This window comes from Equus przewalskii, chromosome 18, assembly GCF_037783145.1.
Source record: "Equus przewalskii isolate Varuska chromosome 18, EquPr2, whole genome shotgun sequence".
NCBI lineage: Eukaryota > Metazoa > Chordata > Mammalia > Perissodactyla > Equidae > Equus > Equus przewalskii.
In genome coordinates this window covers 56,692,965-56,711,201 of record NC_091848.1, presented here as the reverse complement: position 1 = coordinate 56,711,201, position 18,237 = coordinate 56,692,965, and the positions used below count along the sequence as shown (strand labels likewise).

Sequence of the window (18,237 nt, the reverse complement as noted above, 5' to 3'; positions counted from 1 at the left end):
CTTGTGCCCTTGACATGCTCTAAATGCACTAAGATAGTATTGTATGTTTGTAAACAAGTGTTATGTCCAATAACTAAGCCTCTAACAGGCCCTTGGTAACTTTGTTTTGACGCTTATTTTCTAGATCACCTTTCAGTGCCAGAAGAGAAGGTAGCAGAATTACTTTTGGATATTGAATCTGTAATTACCTTTTATTGTAAATCACGCAACATTAAATATAGCACGTCCCTTAGCTGGATCCATCTACTCAGACCGTTGGTGCATCTCCAGCTGCCACGCAGCGATTTATACAACTGCTTTTATGCTATCATGAACAAGTACATTCCCAGGTAAAATATAATGTGGTTATTATAGTTTTAAAAATGAATAAAAGTCTAGTTGGCTTTGAACTTAAGTTGTTAGATTTAATTTGGTGGTAAAGTAAAAGGTTCAAATAATTTTTAAGGTTGTTTGAGTCATTGTTATTTGATGTTATTTTTGTGATTATAAACGGTTTTTTAAAAGATTCTTTAGTTAAGAATTTGTGCTTCTAGAGTTTAGATATGCAGCATAACTCTTCATACTTTTTACATGGTTTGCTATTTTAATTTCTTTACCTATAAAAGAAAAATAACATTATAGTGTTTAAGTGAAAAGTAAAATTTTTGGAGTGCTACCTTAAGTGAGGTGCTGAGGTTACAGCTTGGAATGTAGCACTAGAAATACGGGCATTGAACAAGTCATTAGAAATGGGCTGAGTGTTAGGAATGTGAAATGAGTGCCATGGGAATACATAATGGGGGTGACCTGACTTGCCCTGGAGGTCAGGGACAGCTTCCCTGGGCAAGTGACACTTAGGTTGAGACTAGACAGATGTGCAGGTGGTTGTGGTGGTAGTGGGGGGAGTAGTAGAGGCGGCACTCGTGAAGCCAAAATGAATCCTTGTAGTTCCTGGTGCTCTGGATCTGGTAGTCAGGATTTTAGGGCCAGAAGGAACTTTGGACATAATCTGGACCAGTGGTTTGGGTACACGGTGAACCTAGGATGCACACTGGAGTCATTGGGGGAGCTCTTGTTTGCATCCCTAACAAAGTAGATCAAACCTCTGAGGAGGGCACCCGGGCATTGGGGTTTGTTTAGAGCTTCTCCATTGATTGCAGTGTGCAGCCAAGGTAGAGAGACCCCCTCTTCTGGAGCTTGGCAGTTCAGTGACTACCATTTTTACCACTTTCTTTGTGATAACATGCTATAACTAGGTGTAGGTGCTTTGTGTATTTTCTCATTTAAACAGTGACCATTATAAGGTAGGTAACTCTGATTTACAACTACAGAAACTGAGGCAAAGGAAGAGAGAGATTAGATAACTTCTCCAGGATTCCACTTCTGGTGTGTGACTGAGTCAGGATTTGAACCTAAGTTTGGATGGATGCCTGTGCTTTAGCTAATATGGTTCTCCACCCTGGTTCCTTGTTAGAATCAATTGGAGAACTTTTTCTTTTTCTTTAATAGCATAAGATATCATTCATGTATCATAAAATTCATCCATTTAGTATGTACAATTCAGTGGTTTTAGTATAGTCAGAGTTGTGCAACCATAAACACAGTCACTTTTAGTACATTTTCATCACCCCAAAAAGAAACCCCATACCCATTAGTAGTCAGATCTCCATTTTCCCCAAGGCTGTCAGCCCTAGGCAACCACTAATCTTTCTGTCTCTATGGATTTGCCTACTCTGGACATTTCATATTAATAGAATAGTAAAATATGTGGTCTTTTGTGACTGCCTTATTTCACTTAGTGTAATGTTTTAAAGATTTGTCCATATTGTAGTGTATATCATTTCATTTCTTTTTATTGCTGAGTAACATTTCATAATATGCATATACCACATTTTATTTACTCATTCACCAGTTGGTGGACATTTGGATTGTTTTCACTTTTTGACTGTTATGAACAATTGTGTACAAGATTTAGTGTAGACATATATTTCATTTCTCTTGAGAATGTACCTAGGAGTGGAATTGCTGGGTCATATGGTAACCCTACATTTAGGTTTTTGAGGAGTTGCCAGACTTTTCCACAACAACTGCACCGTTTTACGTTCCTATTAGCAGTGAATGAAGATCCCAGTTCTGCATCCTCATCATCATTTTTTCTATTATAGCCAGATTAATGAGTATAAAGTAGTATCTCATGGTTTTGATTTGCATTTCCCTGACAGCTAGTGATGTTGAGCATCTTTTCATGTACTTAGTGGCAATTTGTGTATCATCTTTGCGGAAATATCTGTTTAGCCAAAGAATTTTTAAAACATACTGGTCCTTGAAATTTCAAATATAACTAGACTAGGTAGATCCTAGGCATAGATATTTTTTAAAAACTCTCCAGGTGATTCTGATATACACTAAAGTGGAGAACCTCTGTGTTACCCTGAAGCCGTTGGTGCTTCATGGAAGGAAAATAGACCCAGAGATGCTGGGAGACAGGGCTAAGGTTGTGGTAGAGCTGAGATTGGAATTCATATTTGGGAGTCATTCTGTTATACTAAGTCTGTCAACTGCTTATATTTTAGCTTATATTTTATCATGTCTCATTGTAACAGAGCTAGTAATAGCAAGGGACATGATGTTCCAGCTTTCTCTCTAGAGAATGTTGGTGGTAATAGTAGTAGAGGCGGGGGGTTTTACATTGAGCTATACAACACCCTGTCTCGTCAGGTTCCTCCGGTTACTGTTTCCATGAATTCCACATGTAACACAGTGTTCCAGCCGGGTCAGCATTAATGGCCCTGGATAGAACACAGCCCCACAAAATGCTGCTAGAAGAACTTTATTATAATATATCTTCTTATTACAGGCTGATGTAGAACATGGGTAGAATTCTGTCAAGCACAGTGCCTTGCATGGAGAGTAGCTTTGCCATACACAGCTGTTAAATGAATGGATGTTGTTGCAATGGCAGACTCCCTGAAGTGTCTCCCTTTTCCTCAAGATGAGACCACAAACTAGACAGTTCTTCCTCTAATTTATGTTTCTGCTCTGCTCACTGCCTGTTTCCATGTTTTGCCTTGGCAGTCTATTGCTTACCAATCTAGGGCCTTCTCTACAAAACTTTCTGTCATCTGCGGTATCAAAAACCGAGAGACAGACAGTCATACCACATCCTGGCATTGACCTCAGATATTGGTTTCGTAGAAATTACTTTTCGTCTTTCCCACTTCAATAGCATTTCAAAACATTATCTCTGCTTTTATGTAAAAACTGTGACATTCATTTCATTAACTTTTTTGCATGAAGCCTTTTACCTATTTCAGTTTCTTTACAGTTCGCTTTTTTAGAGACTGTGCCCTACCAAGACATCACTTGTTGAAATACCAAATTACATATATAGAAAGGTAGTATGGAATAGCCAGCCCTGGTGGTCTCGTGGTTAAGATCCAGCACTCTTACTGCCATGGCCCCCATTTGTTTCCGTCAGGGAAGCACACCACCCATCTGTCGGTGGTCATACTGTGGTGGCTGCATGTTGCTGTGATGCTGAAAGCTGTGCCACTGGGATTTCAAATCCCTGCAGGGGTACCCATGGTGGACAGGTTTCAGCAGAGCTTCTAGACTAAGAAAGACTAAGAAGCAGGACCTGGCCACCTACTTCTGAAAAGTTGGCCATGAAACCTCTAGGAATAGAAATGGAGCATTGTTACAGCACCGGAAGGGGAGAAGATGGCACAAAAAGACTGGGCAGGGCTCCCTCTGCTGTCCTCAGGGGTGCTAGGAGTCAGAACGACTCGACAGCACTAGCAACAGCAAATGGTTTAATGCCTGGTTTCTGTATACAAGTCTTAGCTCCATCACATCTTAGCTATGTGACCGTGGGTGAGTTATTTGACCACAGCTAAACCTCGGTTTTCTCATCTGTAAGATGGGGATGATAGTAGTATCTATTTGATAGGGTTGCTTGTGAAGATAAAATGAGATAACTTTGTAAAGTGTCTGCTGCACTTTCTGGGACATGGTATTTCCTCAATAAATACTGCCTTTATTATGATGTCCTGTGCTTTGAGCTGTTTGTTTTTACTGATTCATTAAACACAAGGGAACAAGGCAAGTAGTAGTCCAGTTATGCAGTAAGGGGAGTGTGTGGCACCTCCTGGAATTCACTCTAAGCACCTGGTCCCCAGGCCACTTCAACAGCTTCTAAGGCTCTGGATCCACTCTTTTGAAATGTTCATGTGTGGCCATTTCCGCCTTGTGCCTTTGCTGAAAGACATTCCTGACTGAGTACATAGACTGCGGAGCTAACTTGAACCCTTCCTAGGAGTTTCTTCTTGGCAGGAAAGAAGGGGGCTGGACTTCTTCAGGACTCTCACATCTCCTTTTGGGATCAAAAACTTATTGAAATAACCTAAGTGGACCTTCCATTGTCAGTGGTCCCTAACGTCCTTTCGCTTGAGTGCATCCTGAGTTCACCTGGAGAGAATCTCCTTAGAGTTTTTCTACCAACTTTCTGACAGGTCAGGTGTATTAGATATTAGCAGTCGAGAGCTCCCGGGTTGTGTCAGACGGGCTTGCTGTGATGCTGTGGTGTTCAGGTGTTGTGGGGGTGGGAGAGGAGGTGGGTGTTGCAGGAGGATTGGTTACTGATACGATCATTTCTCACCTATTAATGCAAGAAATCCTGCTTCTTTTATCTTTTAGGGATTGTTCCCTGAAGGGGAGACCATTTCATCTTTTCCGATTACTCATCCAGTACCATGAGCCTGAGCTTTGTTCATTTCTTGATACGAAGAAAATTACTCCAGACTCCTATGCACTCAACTGGGTAATAAAGTGAAAGTAGGAACACTTAATGAAAAATAGCTTTCTATAAAACTGTAGTTAGGGTTTTTTCCCCCCAAGGAAGAGAAAGAAAAGTACTAAATTATAGACCATTATTTCTTAAACCAGAGGAGTAAAATTATTGCCACTTTAAAAATATTTTCTGCTCTTATGTTAGTTCAGATTATTTAATATGAAGTTAAGCCTTTTGTTGTTTGACACATATATGTAAATATGTGTGACATATTTACATCTATGTAATATGTATTACATGTATATAACATATGTATCAGTTCACTTTAAAACTCTGCGTGATTAAGTTGTTGATGGTGTGTATAAGAATTGATATCCAATCGTAAGGAAAATGACAAGATTATCAAATGATCAATATAAAAGAATGTAAAGTACATCTCAGTGCTCTGTCATTCTGTATTTGTATTTTCAATGGGAAGTTGTATTCTAGGTGAGTGGTTCTCAAATCTTTTGGTCTCAAGATCTCTTATACAACATTTATTGAGGCTCCATGGTTTATATGGATTATGTGGGTTAGAAATTAAAACCAAGAAATTTAAAATATTCATTTATTAATTCATTTAGAAGTAATGGTAAGTCCATTACATGTTAACATAAATAGCCTATTTTTTTTGAGTTCATAATAGTTTACAACATTGTGAAATTTCAGTTATACATTATTATTTGTCAGTCATCTTATAGGTATGCCCCTTCACCCTTTGTGCTCACCGCCTCCCCCCTCTCTACCTAGTAACCACTGATCTGTTCTCTTTGTCCATGTGTTTGTTTATCTTCCACATATGAGTGGAGTCATACAGAGTTTGTCTTTCTTTATCTGGCTTATTTCACTTAACATAATACCCTCAAGGTCCATCCATGTTCTCCTGAATGAGATAGTTTTGTCATATATTTTTGGCTGTCATTTTTTGGGTAGTATTCCATTTTATATGTATACACACCGTATCTTCTTTATCCAGTCATCAGTCGATGGGCACTTAGGTTGCTTCCATGTCTTGGCTCTTGTGAATAATGAAATAGCCTATTTTTTAAATGAAAAATAACTATATGTTCCAAAAGAAAACTAGTGAGAATAGTGGCATTGTTTTATATTTTTACAAATCTTAATACTTGGCTAAATCACAGAAAGGTAGATTGTCATATATGCTGCTTTATTCAATCTATGATGATACCACAATTCATTTCATGTAGCCTTTGGAAAATTCTGTTCTTCATTTGTGAGAGAGTGAGTCTGAAAAAGGCATATGAAATCTAAGTATTATGAAAATAGTTTTCACGTCACGGACTCCCCTGTAAATACTCTTGGGCACTTCCAGGGCTCCTCAGACCACACTTGGAGAACTGCTCTTCTAGGTTAACTTGAAGATCTTTCTAAAATAATGATTGGGTGCTAGAGGAATATATATATTCAAAAATTAAATGTGTTCTTTGATCATATCTTACCTAACTTTTCTTCAGAAAGAATCCCATGTGTGTCACTTTCTAACTGATCTAAGACACAGCCTCTGAGCTTCCATTCCTTCATCTGTAAAATGGAGATAGTAATAGTACCTATCTCAGAGGGTCAGGGAATGAGTAAACAGTCAGAAAACGGTAATTAAAGAATTCTAACTAGTTTCAACTCTGGCATATTAAATCTCAGATTGTTGCAGCCTGCTCTTTAGTTCCCTCTTGGCTATTGTCTTGTCACTCTGAGTTAAAATAATTAAGTACCTATAAAATGGTAGTTTCTCTGAGATGCATATGTTACCATTAAATCTACTAACTTGTGTTGAAGTAAGAAATTATTTCTTTTAAGCATTCTGATGCTTAATAGAGGTCACTCTGGCCACATCATGCCTAGGAAATGCCATAGCTGTTGTCAGAACTCTGAATTAGTACTCAGTGCTGGTAGCAGATTTTAACTGAGTACTTAAACAATGAATTTCTCTTCAGTTGATGCCCCAAATAGTTCATTGTTGCTGCTAGTATCATGTCTATGTAATGGAGTCCTTTTGTAATCATGAGACGAAACAATTAAAACTAATTCCTAAACCTTGAGAACCCATAACTGTGAGCAATGCAATGGTAGCTTTAGTTTGGCTGAGTTTAATGATGACCATAAATTGCTATTCTGTTTGTATTTGCATCTTCTGTATTTGTAATAATTTTTTAAACAACAAGAAGAAACATTAGGAGCATTCGGTACTTTTAAAAGCTTTGTGGTTGAGTGTAATCGCAGTTAACATGGGCTCTGGAGTCTCAGGCCTTTTTTCTGGTCTAACCACCACTGCTTGCTAGCTCTGTGAGCTTGAGACGGTGATTTCATACAACTCTATTTCCTCACCTATAACATGGGGAAAAAATGTCTTACTTTGAAGGCCTGTTGTGAGAATATTTAAAATACAAGATGTTTAATTAAAGATATGTGACAGTAGTTTAGTGCCTGGCACAAAATATACACTAACTGTATGTGTTCCCATTAGCTCCGTTTAGCCATTAAAAGTGTTTTAAATTTAAACCTCTAGATATAATTATTTCTGTATCTAATTAAAATTTAATGACCTAAAAGTATCAGTGAATTCATGCAATTTAAAACATGATTGGGATCTAGAGAAACATACACATTAATAACTCTTTTATTTGAAATAGAAAACCATTCACCTTTATATCATCATTAAAATTTTGTTGGGTGCTCTTAACTTAAATTACCATGTTTGATACTCAAAATTACCTTATAAGATAAATACTGTAATAATTATGCTAGTTACCCTTATAGAGCTTGTGGGTAATTATGCTGTGGCAGGTATGTGCTGGTTACTTAGATATTCTAGGTTGATTCTCTGTCTCTTGAGAACAATGGTAGAAGATGGGTAGTAGTATTCCTTTTTTCTCTTTTAATAGAAGTAGAAATGAAAGCTTTAGAGGTTATGTGACAGAAGTCACACAGCTAGCAAAGTGGCTTCATTGTGCCTTGAATCCACATGTTCTGCCTTTGTTTTATATACAGTAAAATTAAGGTACACATTAAATATCAGGTGCAGATAATTTGATGTAATGTCACATGCATTTGCTTTAATGCTTTTAAAAGAACAAGTTATTTCCAGTGGTTTATGTCTCTCATTTCGTTTCCTGATTACAGCTTGGAAGCCTTTTTGCATGTTACTGTTCCATTGAAGTCACTCAGGCCATATGGGATGGATATCTACAACAAGCAGATCCATTTTTTATTTATTTCTTAATGTTAATAATCCTTGTTAACACAAAGTAGGTATCAAGTTGGATTTTTCTCCTGTCTATTCTCAGGGTGCTCTGTTAATCTTTAACTCAAAACCATATAATTCTCTTTTACAGAGAAGTTATTTTAGCACAGGAGTCTGACTGCAAAGAAGATGTTATCCGTAAGTATCATTTAATGTGGAGGACACATGTCAAGTCATGTGATTTTCTAAAACTCAGTTTCCTCATCTATAAGTTTAAGAGATTAGTCTAAAAGAGCCCTCAGGTTCCATTCACCTCTCAACACTCTCCAAGTATAAACCTGAAAGACTGTTTTCCCTGATTTTGCCATCCTCATTCATTCCTTCATGTTTTTTCATTCTTTCCATATACTATTTCTTTGGTTTCATTGTTAGATAAAATGCCCTGCTCTCTTTCTCTCCCCTTCCCATCCTTCCTTCTCAATCTGCCTTTGATACTGAGCTTTCCTAAATGTCTGTTTTGAAACAGTGATTCTCCTTTTGGGTTCCCCACCCTCCAGCCCTGCACAGATCTAGTCACTTCCTCTCTGTGCTGCCTGGCCCTTGGTACTATCTGTATTGTAGTGTTTGTATCACTACGTTATAATGATTCATTTTTACATTTCTCACACAAGACAAAGTTCCTTAAGTCAGGAATTATTTCTTAGTCATTTTTTATTTCCAGGGCCCCTGGCGCTTAAAATGTATTTTGTTCAGTAAATCACAGTATTCGCATCAAGGCTGATGAATTTGATTTGATTGCCTGGCACCCTCATTCAGTAACAGCAGAACTGCAGTAACAGTTTCAGCTCCTTTGGGAAATCCACTTCTCCCCAAGCAGTTTTAAAGGCATCATGTTGAGATTCCATTTATTTGGTTTTTATTATGTTGAAGATATTCTAGCTTTGATACATAATGTTTCTTATTCTTTGCAAACAACTTTTTAAATGTTGTCATATCTATAATCCTGTTTCAGAGTTCTTGGAAAATACTCCATCCAGTTTGAATCTAGAAGATATAGAAGACCTGTTCTCTCTGGCACAGTATTATTGCAGTAAAACACCAGCTTCATTTAGGAAGGTATAAAACAAGAAGTGACCAATTTCAGTATTTCACATTTTGTACATTGTTTTATTGTTTATGTTGTATATCAGTTAAAATATTCTTAAGTTGTCATTCTTTTCTGCTTTTTTGTGTTGCAGTTTTGTGTGATTTTCACTGTAAATACTCTCCTTAGTGGAGAAACAGACAGATTAAAAAAGATAGTATACAAATATACTAGGAACCATGTCACCTCTACTCTGATTATTATTTCTGATCATGAGAACAATTGAGATATTTCTTAAATAAGCGTTTTCTTGACTTGAAAAATTGTATTACAGAAATCTGATGGAGGATATCTAGTTACGCCTCCTTTATCTGGATTTCAGCTTTGTACAGCTTTAATGATGCAGAGCTGGCTTGTAAACAAGAAAGGTCACTTAGCCCCAAAGAGATTTAGAACCTTTCTCAGACCAGACAAGTGCTGTCAAGAGAGAGCACACCAGATTGGAAGTGAGTGATGTGAACTCCTAGGAAGTAAAAAGCAGAAGCTAACAGTGGAGGAGGCACAGAGTCCAATTACAAATAAAGTCAACAGGTCTGTCTGTGACCTCAGGAGCTCATGAGAACATTATGGTCTTTTGGGGTTTTTTAAAGGCGTTCTACCATAATAATTGCTAGTTGGTAGTCATCACATCCTTGAAACATCAAGTTGAGGTTAAATTATGTTCAGTATGGGGTGTTTCAGAAGGCAGATAAGGGAAATCTTTTAGGAATGTTCCCCTTGAAACTAATTAAGAAAGATTTATTTCTAGGGACTAATTTCAGCTCTTTTAATAATTCCCGTATGTAAACCACCCCAGTTTCCAACAATGTTGAGTAAGTCAGATGGTGGGATAGTGGTTTAGGATACTGGGTGAGAAAGAGTCTGATTCTTTTCTTTTCAGTCTTGTAAGAGGAATAGCTTTCATTCTTCAGACACAGTAAATAATCTGCACTAGCAGTTGATAATTAGAACAGGCTGTACATCAGTGTGTTACATAATTTATGCCATATTTTTGTTTGCATATTTATATTAAAGTATGAAAAGTTCTGAGTAACCATTTTTAAACTTTCACCTTTAACTATAGATGATAGTATAGAAAATCGCTGAGTAGAATGTATTGTTTTTTCTTACTCTTTCATTTTGTATGAACTCCAACAGGGTCTTTCTATGTAGCTTTGTTGTAGCTTTTAGCCTGTAAGATTTGAGATGATATAAGTTGTAAAAATCACATGACTCAAGGATGTTATATAATTATCTTACCTTTTATCATGGTTTATTAAGAATATTTTAGGAAGAAAGTTTGATTTTGTTTTTTCTTCATAATGTTTTAAAAATGTCTCCTCAAACAGGATAATCATCATCTATTTGGTAGTACTTTGTTGGGAATTAAGGATGACGATGCAGATCTGAGCCAGGCTCTTTGTCTGGCTGTCTCAGTGTCAGAGATTCTTCAAGCAAATCAGCTTCAAGGGGTAAGAAAACCCACAGTTTATCAGAGGACTGGCCTTTAAATGCAAGGAACTGACATTTCCTCCTTGTTCATTGATTCTCACAAAACTAATTTACTACAATAATGTGGCTATTTTACTTTTTTTTGAATGATTAATTTGTTAAATTTTCTCTCCAGATGCTCATTTTTAAACTGCCAGCTTGTGTATTATTTTAGTTATCAATGATTATTTTTGACACCAATTTTAAAATTGCCAAATCTTTTTTTATATTAGCAAAACAACTGAATGTTGTATAAAGTACTTAAAAAGGTGAATATAGCATTTAACAGTTAAATTCTGCGTAGTTATACAGCTAATTGAATTACATGGTTTAATGCCATAAAGCATTAACAAAGGAGAATTGAGGATATACTGTAATGTTCTATTACTATCTTTGTGAAAATCTAATGAGCCAGTTTTTTCAGTATATGTTCTTTATTACTGAAGTGCAACAGTTAACCATAGGTGTGTTTATTTGCAAAGTGGGGTGTATTTCCAAGATGGAGGGAAGAGGAATGGACATAGAAAGACAGGCCTTTTACAGTAGATCTTTTAAAAAACAAGCATTTCATATGTTTTTATGATTAGAACTATTACTAAAAATGAATGAAAACATATAATCCAGTTTAAAGAGACCTATGTGAACTTCTTCACTTCAAACTGGCATTGCAGAACCTCCTCTCACTCCCAAAAGATGTTTAGTTTTTATGTGAACTGAATTGTTGACAGGTTTCTAGACTTATTTGCAGAAATAAGAATTGTAACTAGATCTGTGTTTGTAACTATATAGTTTTTAAAAAGTGTTTAAGATCATACACATTAAGTTTTTGTATTCTAATGTAATTAGTTTTACAGCTCAAACTGACATTGTCCTGCTACATATTTTAAGACTTTCTAGTCAAGAACAGTATATACAAAATTTTTAACTGCTTAAAATTTATGATTTTGATTAAAAAGATTAAAGTTATATGCTTCTGTCTGTACTGATTGGCTCCTCTTAATTGTATGTGAGATCCATTTTTTTATAAACCTGTTCCCCCTCTTTTGGTTAATTGTTAATATTATATTGTGTACAATGTGACCCTCGTGGCAAATTCCAGTATGTTAAATGTTCTTTTTCTTTCCCTCTTAGGAAGGAGTCCGGTTCTTTGTGGTAGATTGCCGTCCTGCAGAACAGTATAATGCTGGGCATTTATCGACTGCTTTCCATTTAGATTCAGATCTGGTTAGTATAAATGCTGATTAAAATTTTTTTTTAAAGTAAGAGAAGTTTTTCTTTAGCCTGTAAATAATATACATGCACCAGATTGGAGATGTTTTTATTTCTGCTTTAAGGAGGGAGTCTTGGCCCTTGTAAGAAAAGTGTTGCTCTCAGGTTTCCTTTTTACCTAGGATGCTCTTTGGCATCATAAAGGATGGATGAAAACACTGTTAACTATGGCTTGCTATTGCTTACCATTGTTATGTCAGTAAATTCTAAATCTCTTATTATTAGCTGCCTGATTTAGCACTTAACATAGTGCTTTGCACCTAGTAATTACTGTATGAATATTAGCTCTTATTATAATTTTTCTTCATGATGAGTACTTAATGCATATACTAATAAATTAATATTTAATAAGAGTAGTGTCTGGCATATAGGGGTTCAGTTGTTAAAATTGATATCCTAGGGTCCCTTTAATTAAAGGAGTAGATGAAGTGAATAATTAAGTCTTGTCGGGGATGCTTAGAACAGTTGGTAGAACTGGGACTGACAGTATTTAAGCCATTCTGGGGTTGTAAGAGTCTCAGAGATGGGAAGACAGAGGAGTAATCTTTGTGCTGACTATGCAATCCACCCTTCTTCCCAGCTTGTCTGAAAAAGTTGACGCTGTGGCTGAAAGGCACGTAGAAGGGCTTAGGTGGTGTTGAGAGGAGGCTCAGGGAAAGTGGAGGTAGAACAACGCAGAGAGTTTGGGCGCTGGAGGTGAGGAAGGCCATCCTAGTTCGTTTGCGTCCTGAAAATGAACTTTCTCTTCCTTCATTCATCTAGGAGGACTTAGATGGGCCTTCTTTTATACTTATTTTAAAAATTTATTCAAGTGATTCATGAATACTTGATTAAAAAAAAACTTAAACAATAGCTGCAGAGTTAACTATTATTATCAGCTTGTTTAATTTTCCAGACCTTTAATATGTATCTACATATTTCCTGTTCATTTTTTTTTCACTTGACTTTTCACTTAATAGTTCACTTGGTTTTTCACTTAACAGTTTCTTGGAGACCTTTCCTTTTAATTACATTCTTTTTAGTGGCTGTAGAGTGGTCCATCTACAGATGTGCCATAATTTATTGCCAAATTGATGTACATTTGGGTTGTTTTCAGTTTTCTTGTAATAAATAATGTTGCAGTTAACATTCTTATATGTATTTTGTGAACTCCTATAGATATTTCTGTAAAATAGAATTCTTGGATTTTGAGGGGTGTGGGCATATAAAATGTTACCAGAGACTGCCATATTGCCCTTTAAAAAGGCTGAACCAGTTTACACTTTACAACTGTAAATGAGAATGATTGTTTCTTACCATCAGCATTATTGGATATTACCAATTATTATTTTTTTTTTAGTATTTTTTTATTAAGATTATGATAGATTACAACCTTGTGAGATTTCAGTTGTACATTATTGTTAGTAATGTTGTGGGTATGCCACTTCATCCTTTGTTATCAATTATTTTTTATTTTACAAGAATGATAGGTGAAAAACAGCAATAATTACTAGTGACGTTGAGCATCTTTCTGCGAGTGTGCTTTTTTCTTTTTACAAACTACTTTTTTTTGGTTCATGCATTTTTCTATTGGATTTTCACTGTGCTTTTTATGTAGCCCCATTATAACATTTGTAACAAGTTTTTCTAATTATTGGCATATTTGTTTACTTGAGGTAATAAATTAATTTTTTCATCCTTGTATCTCTAGTACCTAGAGTAGTGCTCATAAATAAGTGGCTTCTGATTTTTCTCACTGTCCTGTAAGAAATACGTGGTTTGCCATGTAAGTGGAAACTAAAAAATATAGCTGGTTTCAATGTATTATTTTTATTTGTGATTTGTAGTCATTCAGTTTAGTCATGAACTTGTACTCAGTGTTAAACTTTTCTTGTCATAATACCTAAGGAGATTGTAACTTGTTTAAGAAACAGCAAAAACAAATTTTTTTCTAGTAGTATATTTTCTTTGCATAATTTAATCTTTGGGTGAATTTTCAACCTTTGTTCTAATGTGTTATTGGCACATTTATGCACATTTCTTTTCTCTTATCCCAGAGGTTTTGTTATAAGAGCCTTTTATTTTTCCTTGTTTTTGTGGTGGCTATTTAAATATTGTTTTTTCCCCCTAGAAAAATATTTCAAGTTGTACAAATGTATGTGAAACACAGGCATGCCACATTTTTAATTTTTAAAAAAATTGTCTAGATGCTCCAGAATCCATCTGAGTTTGCACAATCAGTGAGATCCTTGCTGGAAGCACAGAAGCAGTCCATTGAGTCCGGCTCTGTTGCTGGCGGGGAGCACCTCTGTTTCATGGGCAGTGGCCGAGAGGAAGAAGACATGTACATGAACATGGTCCTGGCACACTTCTTACAGGTCTGCTGCAGATGAGTTCTTTTTTTTTTTTAATTGAGTTAATGATAGGTTACAATCTTGTGAAATTTCAGTTGTACATTAATGTTTGTCATTCGTGTTGTAGGTGCACCACTTCACCCTTTGTGCCCACCCCCCCACCCCACCTTTCCCCTGGTATCCACTAAACTGTTTTCTTAGTCCACATTTTTAAATTCCTCATATGAGTGGAGTCATACACAGATTCTCCTTCTCTAGCTGGCTTATTTCATTTAACATAATTCCCTCAAGGTCCATCCATGTTATTGCAAATGGAATGAAGATGATTTCAATCTTGCTTGGTTCTTGCTATCAACTATAAGAAATTCTCATACGTGGTTTTGTGCTGTGATATATACATTGTCAAATTTATATTTTTCTTTCACAGCTTATTGGTTTTATGTCTTGCCAAGAAAGGTCTTCTCCCCTGGATTTTTCTCTAATGCTTGTATGGTTTGTTTTTTAAGTTTCAAAACGTTTAGAATTTCTTTTTGTTTAAGAAATCAGGTAGGAATCAAAATTTTTTTTCCAGATAGCTAACCAGTTGTGCTATCAATTTGAAATACCAGCTTTTAATATACAGAATTCCTCAGTGTGTCAGGGTTTATTTCTGGATTATTCTGTTTCTTTGCTCTTTGTGCCTATTTATGCCCTAGTACTTTTTACAGTAGCTATATGATTCATTTTAACATCTTCACTTTGAAATTGAGTAAATATGCGTGTGTATTTATTCATGCCACTTAGCCACCTTTCCTTTTGTGTTTGAATGTTGTCTTCAGCACAGCTAATTTGTGTTAGTGATTGTAGGCAACTTGTTCCTCTACCTTCTCTACAAAGCTTCACTCAGTGGTGGCTCGCTCTTTATAAAATAGTTACTAGGTATTCTTCGGTAGTTTATACGTTGAGGTCCTCATTTTGTATGACCCTGAACTATGGAATCAGGAAGACAGTAGGTGTGGTGCTGTTACACAAGTCACTCAATTTCAATCCATTTCTATTCATGTTGTATTTTGCTGGGAATCTGGTTTGAGAAAATTAGTCTAAAGGACAGAGTCCTTAAAAGAAAATCAGACAAGGAGCAAGATGTTGGGAGAGGGATTATAACAGAATTTTTTATACCTTATTAAAGGAAAGATTTTTAGAAACTTATACAGAATAACAAAAATAGGGACTCAAACTGTCAACTTTTTTTTAACAATTCAAGTTCTTGATGTAGTTTTAGAAATTTTTTCCCCAATTTTGATCCTGGAAAATTTCAAACATGCAAAGTAGGGAAAATTGAACCCTATAAACTCTTTATAAATACATGACCACATTGTCATTATTACAATTTATTATAAAAAGTCTAACTAGGGTTCGAGTTTCCCTGATTTTCCCAGGATCCAAAACAAGACATTACACTTGGTTGATATCTTTAAAGTCTCTTTTAATTTATAGGTTCCCTTTCCTAATTTTTTTCCTTGAAAATATTTGTTGGCAAGAACTGGTTACGTTTGTCTTAGTTTCCCGCATTCTGGATTTTGCTGACTGCACTCACATGGTGCTGTTTATCAGCTTCTGCCCTGGTGCTTCCTGTAAACGGGTAATTACATCTAGAGCCTTGATCAGATTTCTTCCGGGGGGGACAGGAAATCCTGGGAGGTGTGTACTTCCATCAGGAGGTAAATACTGCCCAGTTGGCTCTCTTTTTTCTGTGTCTTTTCTTTGTTTATCACTGTTTAGAGCCATTAATTTTTAGTAGTTTGTACAATGGTAACATTCTTTCATTTCTTCTTCATAATTAGCTGTAATATTTGCTTTTATATTTCCTTTTTATAAAGCACGCAAATTATTTTGAAAGCTTTTAAAAACCACTCAAATTAAATCTAAAAATAGAATTTAACTGATTTTTAGTGTGACTCTTTATTACACTGTGGGAACTATAATACAAATAGAATCAGTCTTGTTAGAAGCCATGAAGTTGTCCCCTTCTTCCCACCCAAGCACCAGGCCTTACAATACACAAGGAAAACTTATGTACCTCTCTGTGCCAAAGTCCAAAATGTCAGAGAAAAGAAAAGGTCTGGAAATTTAATATATAACCTTATGTTATGTTTGTCAGTGTTTATAGAACTGTCAGAAGTTTTAATTAAATTGCGTTTTGGAATAACTTAAATTTTATTTTCCATTACAGAAAAACAAAGAATATGTGAGCATTGCCAGTGGAGGATTTATGGGTAAGGTTTTAATGTATCAATCCCTTTGCCTCCACTTTTCAGAGGAAATTATATTATCACCAGGGCTGATTGGGAGTGACCAAATTCGTTAATGGGTACACTCTCTCTTCAGGCATTCAGTATTTTCAGAAAAGGCAAGGCCAGCAGGATGTGGAAAACAGACATAACTGGCAGTTGAAATGAGTCAATATTTAATTAGCTTGTTTTTGTAAAGATGCGTGAAAAACTGCTCACACGATTTGTCTCTGGAGAAGAAGGAACAGTTAGGACTGGGAAATAAGAGGAATACTTCTACTATGTACCCTTTGTATTATTGGCTTTTTTGTTTTGTTTCGTTTTCATTTTATTTTTGAACTACGTGATGGTATTACCTGCTAAAAGAAATGTTGGCTGAATGGAATAAAACAAGTAAGCTGCTGTTTTCAAATCTGTAATCCAGGATAGTAAAATAATTGACAAAATCTCTGCAGGCACCTATTTGAGAATTTATGAAGGATTAGGTCAGGGTAGTAAGATTTAAAAAGAGCTTGTCTTTTTACAAACTATGTTATTTAAGGGGACAAACTTGAAACTAGTAGATAAATAAGACCTGGAGATGTAATGCACAGTATAGTGAATATAGACAACAAATATTGTATTATTATAATCATCAAACTTGCAGAGAGACTAGAACTTAACTATTCTCACCACAAAAAAGAAATGGTAATTATGTGATGTGAGTGAGGTGCTAACTGTTGCTACAATGGAAATCATATTACAATATGTAAATATATCAAATCAACGTGTTGTGTACTTTAAATTTACACAATGTTATCTGTCAAATGTATTTCAATTAAAAAATAAAGAGTCTGTCTTACTTTAAAAGACAGGAAAAGAGATATAAAAATACTGAATTGTAAGAACTGGGAAAAATTAATAATAAAATCAAATTAATTGTTGAAGGTATAGAATCTTGAGTTTGAATCACAGGGGTTTTATAAGGATCTAGTTCTGACCAAATATAATTGTTTTATGTTACAGTTTAGAATTTTGATAGATTAGGATCTGTTTCCTCTTGATCTTTGTTGATATTAGCAAGGATTATGATTATCTCCCATGTTTCATGGCCTGATAACTAACTACCTTTGAGGCTTATACCCAGAGTGATCTACAAAAGGGATTATTTGTATAAAAGTAGTGTTAAACAGGTATTGGCCTTAGGCCCAGTGTTATTTATTAGGAATTTTGACAACATAATACAAAACTTGATTGTTAAGCTTGTTCTCAAAAGTGTCTGAAAAAACATTCTTTTATAGTATAGTCGAGGTTTTAGAAACTTTTTTCTAAACTGTGAATTATTCCCTTTTCAAGAATAACCTCTAAGGGCCAGCCCGGTGGCACAGCAGTTAAGTTCGCACGTTCCACTTCTCGGCGGCCCAGGGTTTTCTGGTTTGGATCCCGGGTGCGCACATGGCACTGCCTGGCAAAAGCCATGCTGTGGTAGGCGTCCCACGTATAAAGTAGAGGAACATGGGCATGGATGTTAGCTCAGGGCCAGTCTTCCTCAGCAAAAAGAGGAGGATTGGCAGTAGTCAGCTCAGGGCTAATCTTCCTCAAAAAAAAAAAAGAATAACCTCTCTTTCCACAGCAATTAATACCTAAAACTGCTTCTTTGTTATGGGGAAGATTAACTGATGTCTCCTTATGGTAAGACAAAAGCCACCATAGGTTTTCTATTAATCCTTTATGTCATAAAAGTGTTGCTGAGAGTACCTATTAAT

The 18,237-nt window shown here is 35.8% G+C and overlaps 1 protein-coding gene across 2 annotated transcripts in view; it reads left to right on the top strand.

Moving 5' to 3' along the window:
- The window catches only part of TBC1D23 (TBC1 domain family member 23), a 50,709-nt gene that overhangs the window by 18,216 nt on the left and 14,256 nt on the right, over positions 1–18,237 (top strand). For both annotated transcript variants that reach the window (XM_008517500.2, XM_008517499.2), the window contains exons 4-12: positions 125–329; positions 4,675–4,798; positions 7,946–8,070; positions 8,158–8,204; positions 9,019–9,122; positions 10,479–10,601; positions 11,752–11,844; positions 14,076–14,246; positions 16,435–16,477. In XM_008517500.2, coding sequence (XP_008515722.1) covers positions 125–329; positions 4,675–4,798; positions 7,946–8,070; positions 8,158–8,204; positions 9,019–9,122; positions 10,479–10,601; positions 11,752–11,844; positions 14,076–14,246; positions 16,435–16,477 — 1,035 coding nt within the window. The remainder of the gene's footprint in view (positions 1–124; positions 330–4,674; positions 4,799–7,945; positions 8,071–8,157; positions 8,205–9,018; positions 9,123–10,478; positions 10,602–11,751; positions 11,845–14,075; positions 14,247–16,434; positions 16,478–18,237) is intronic.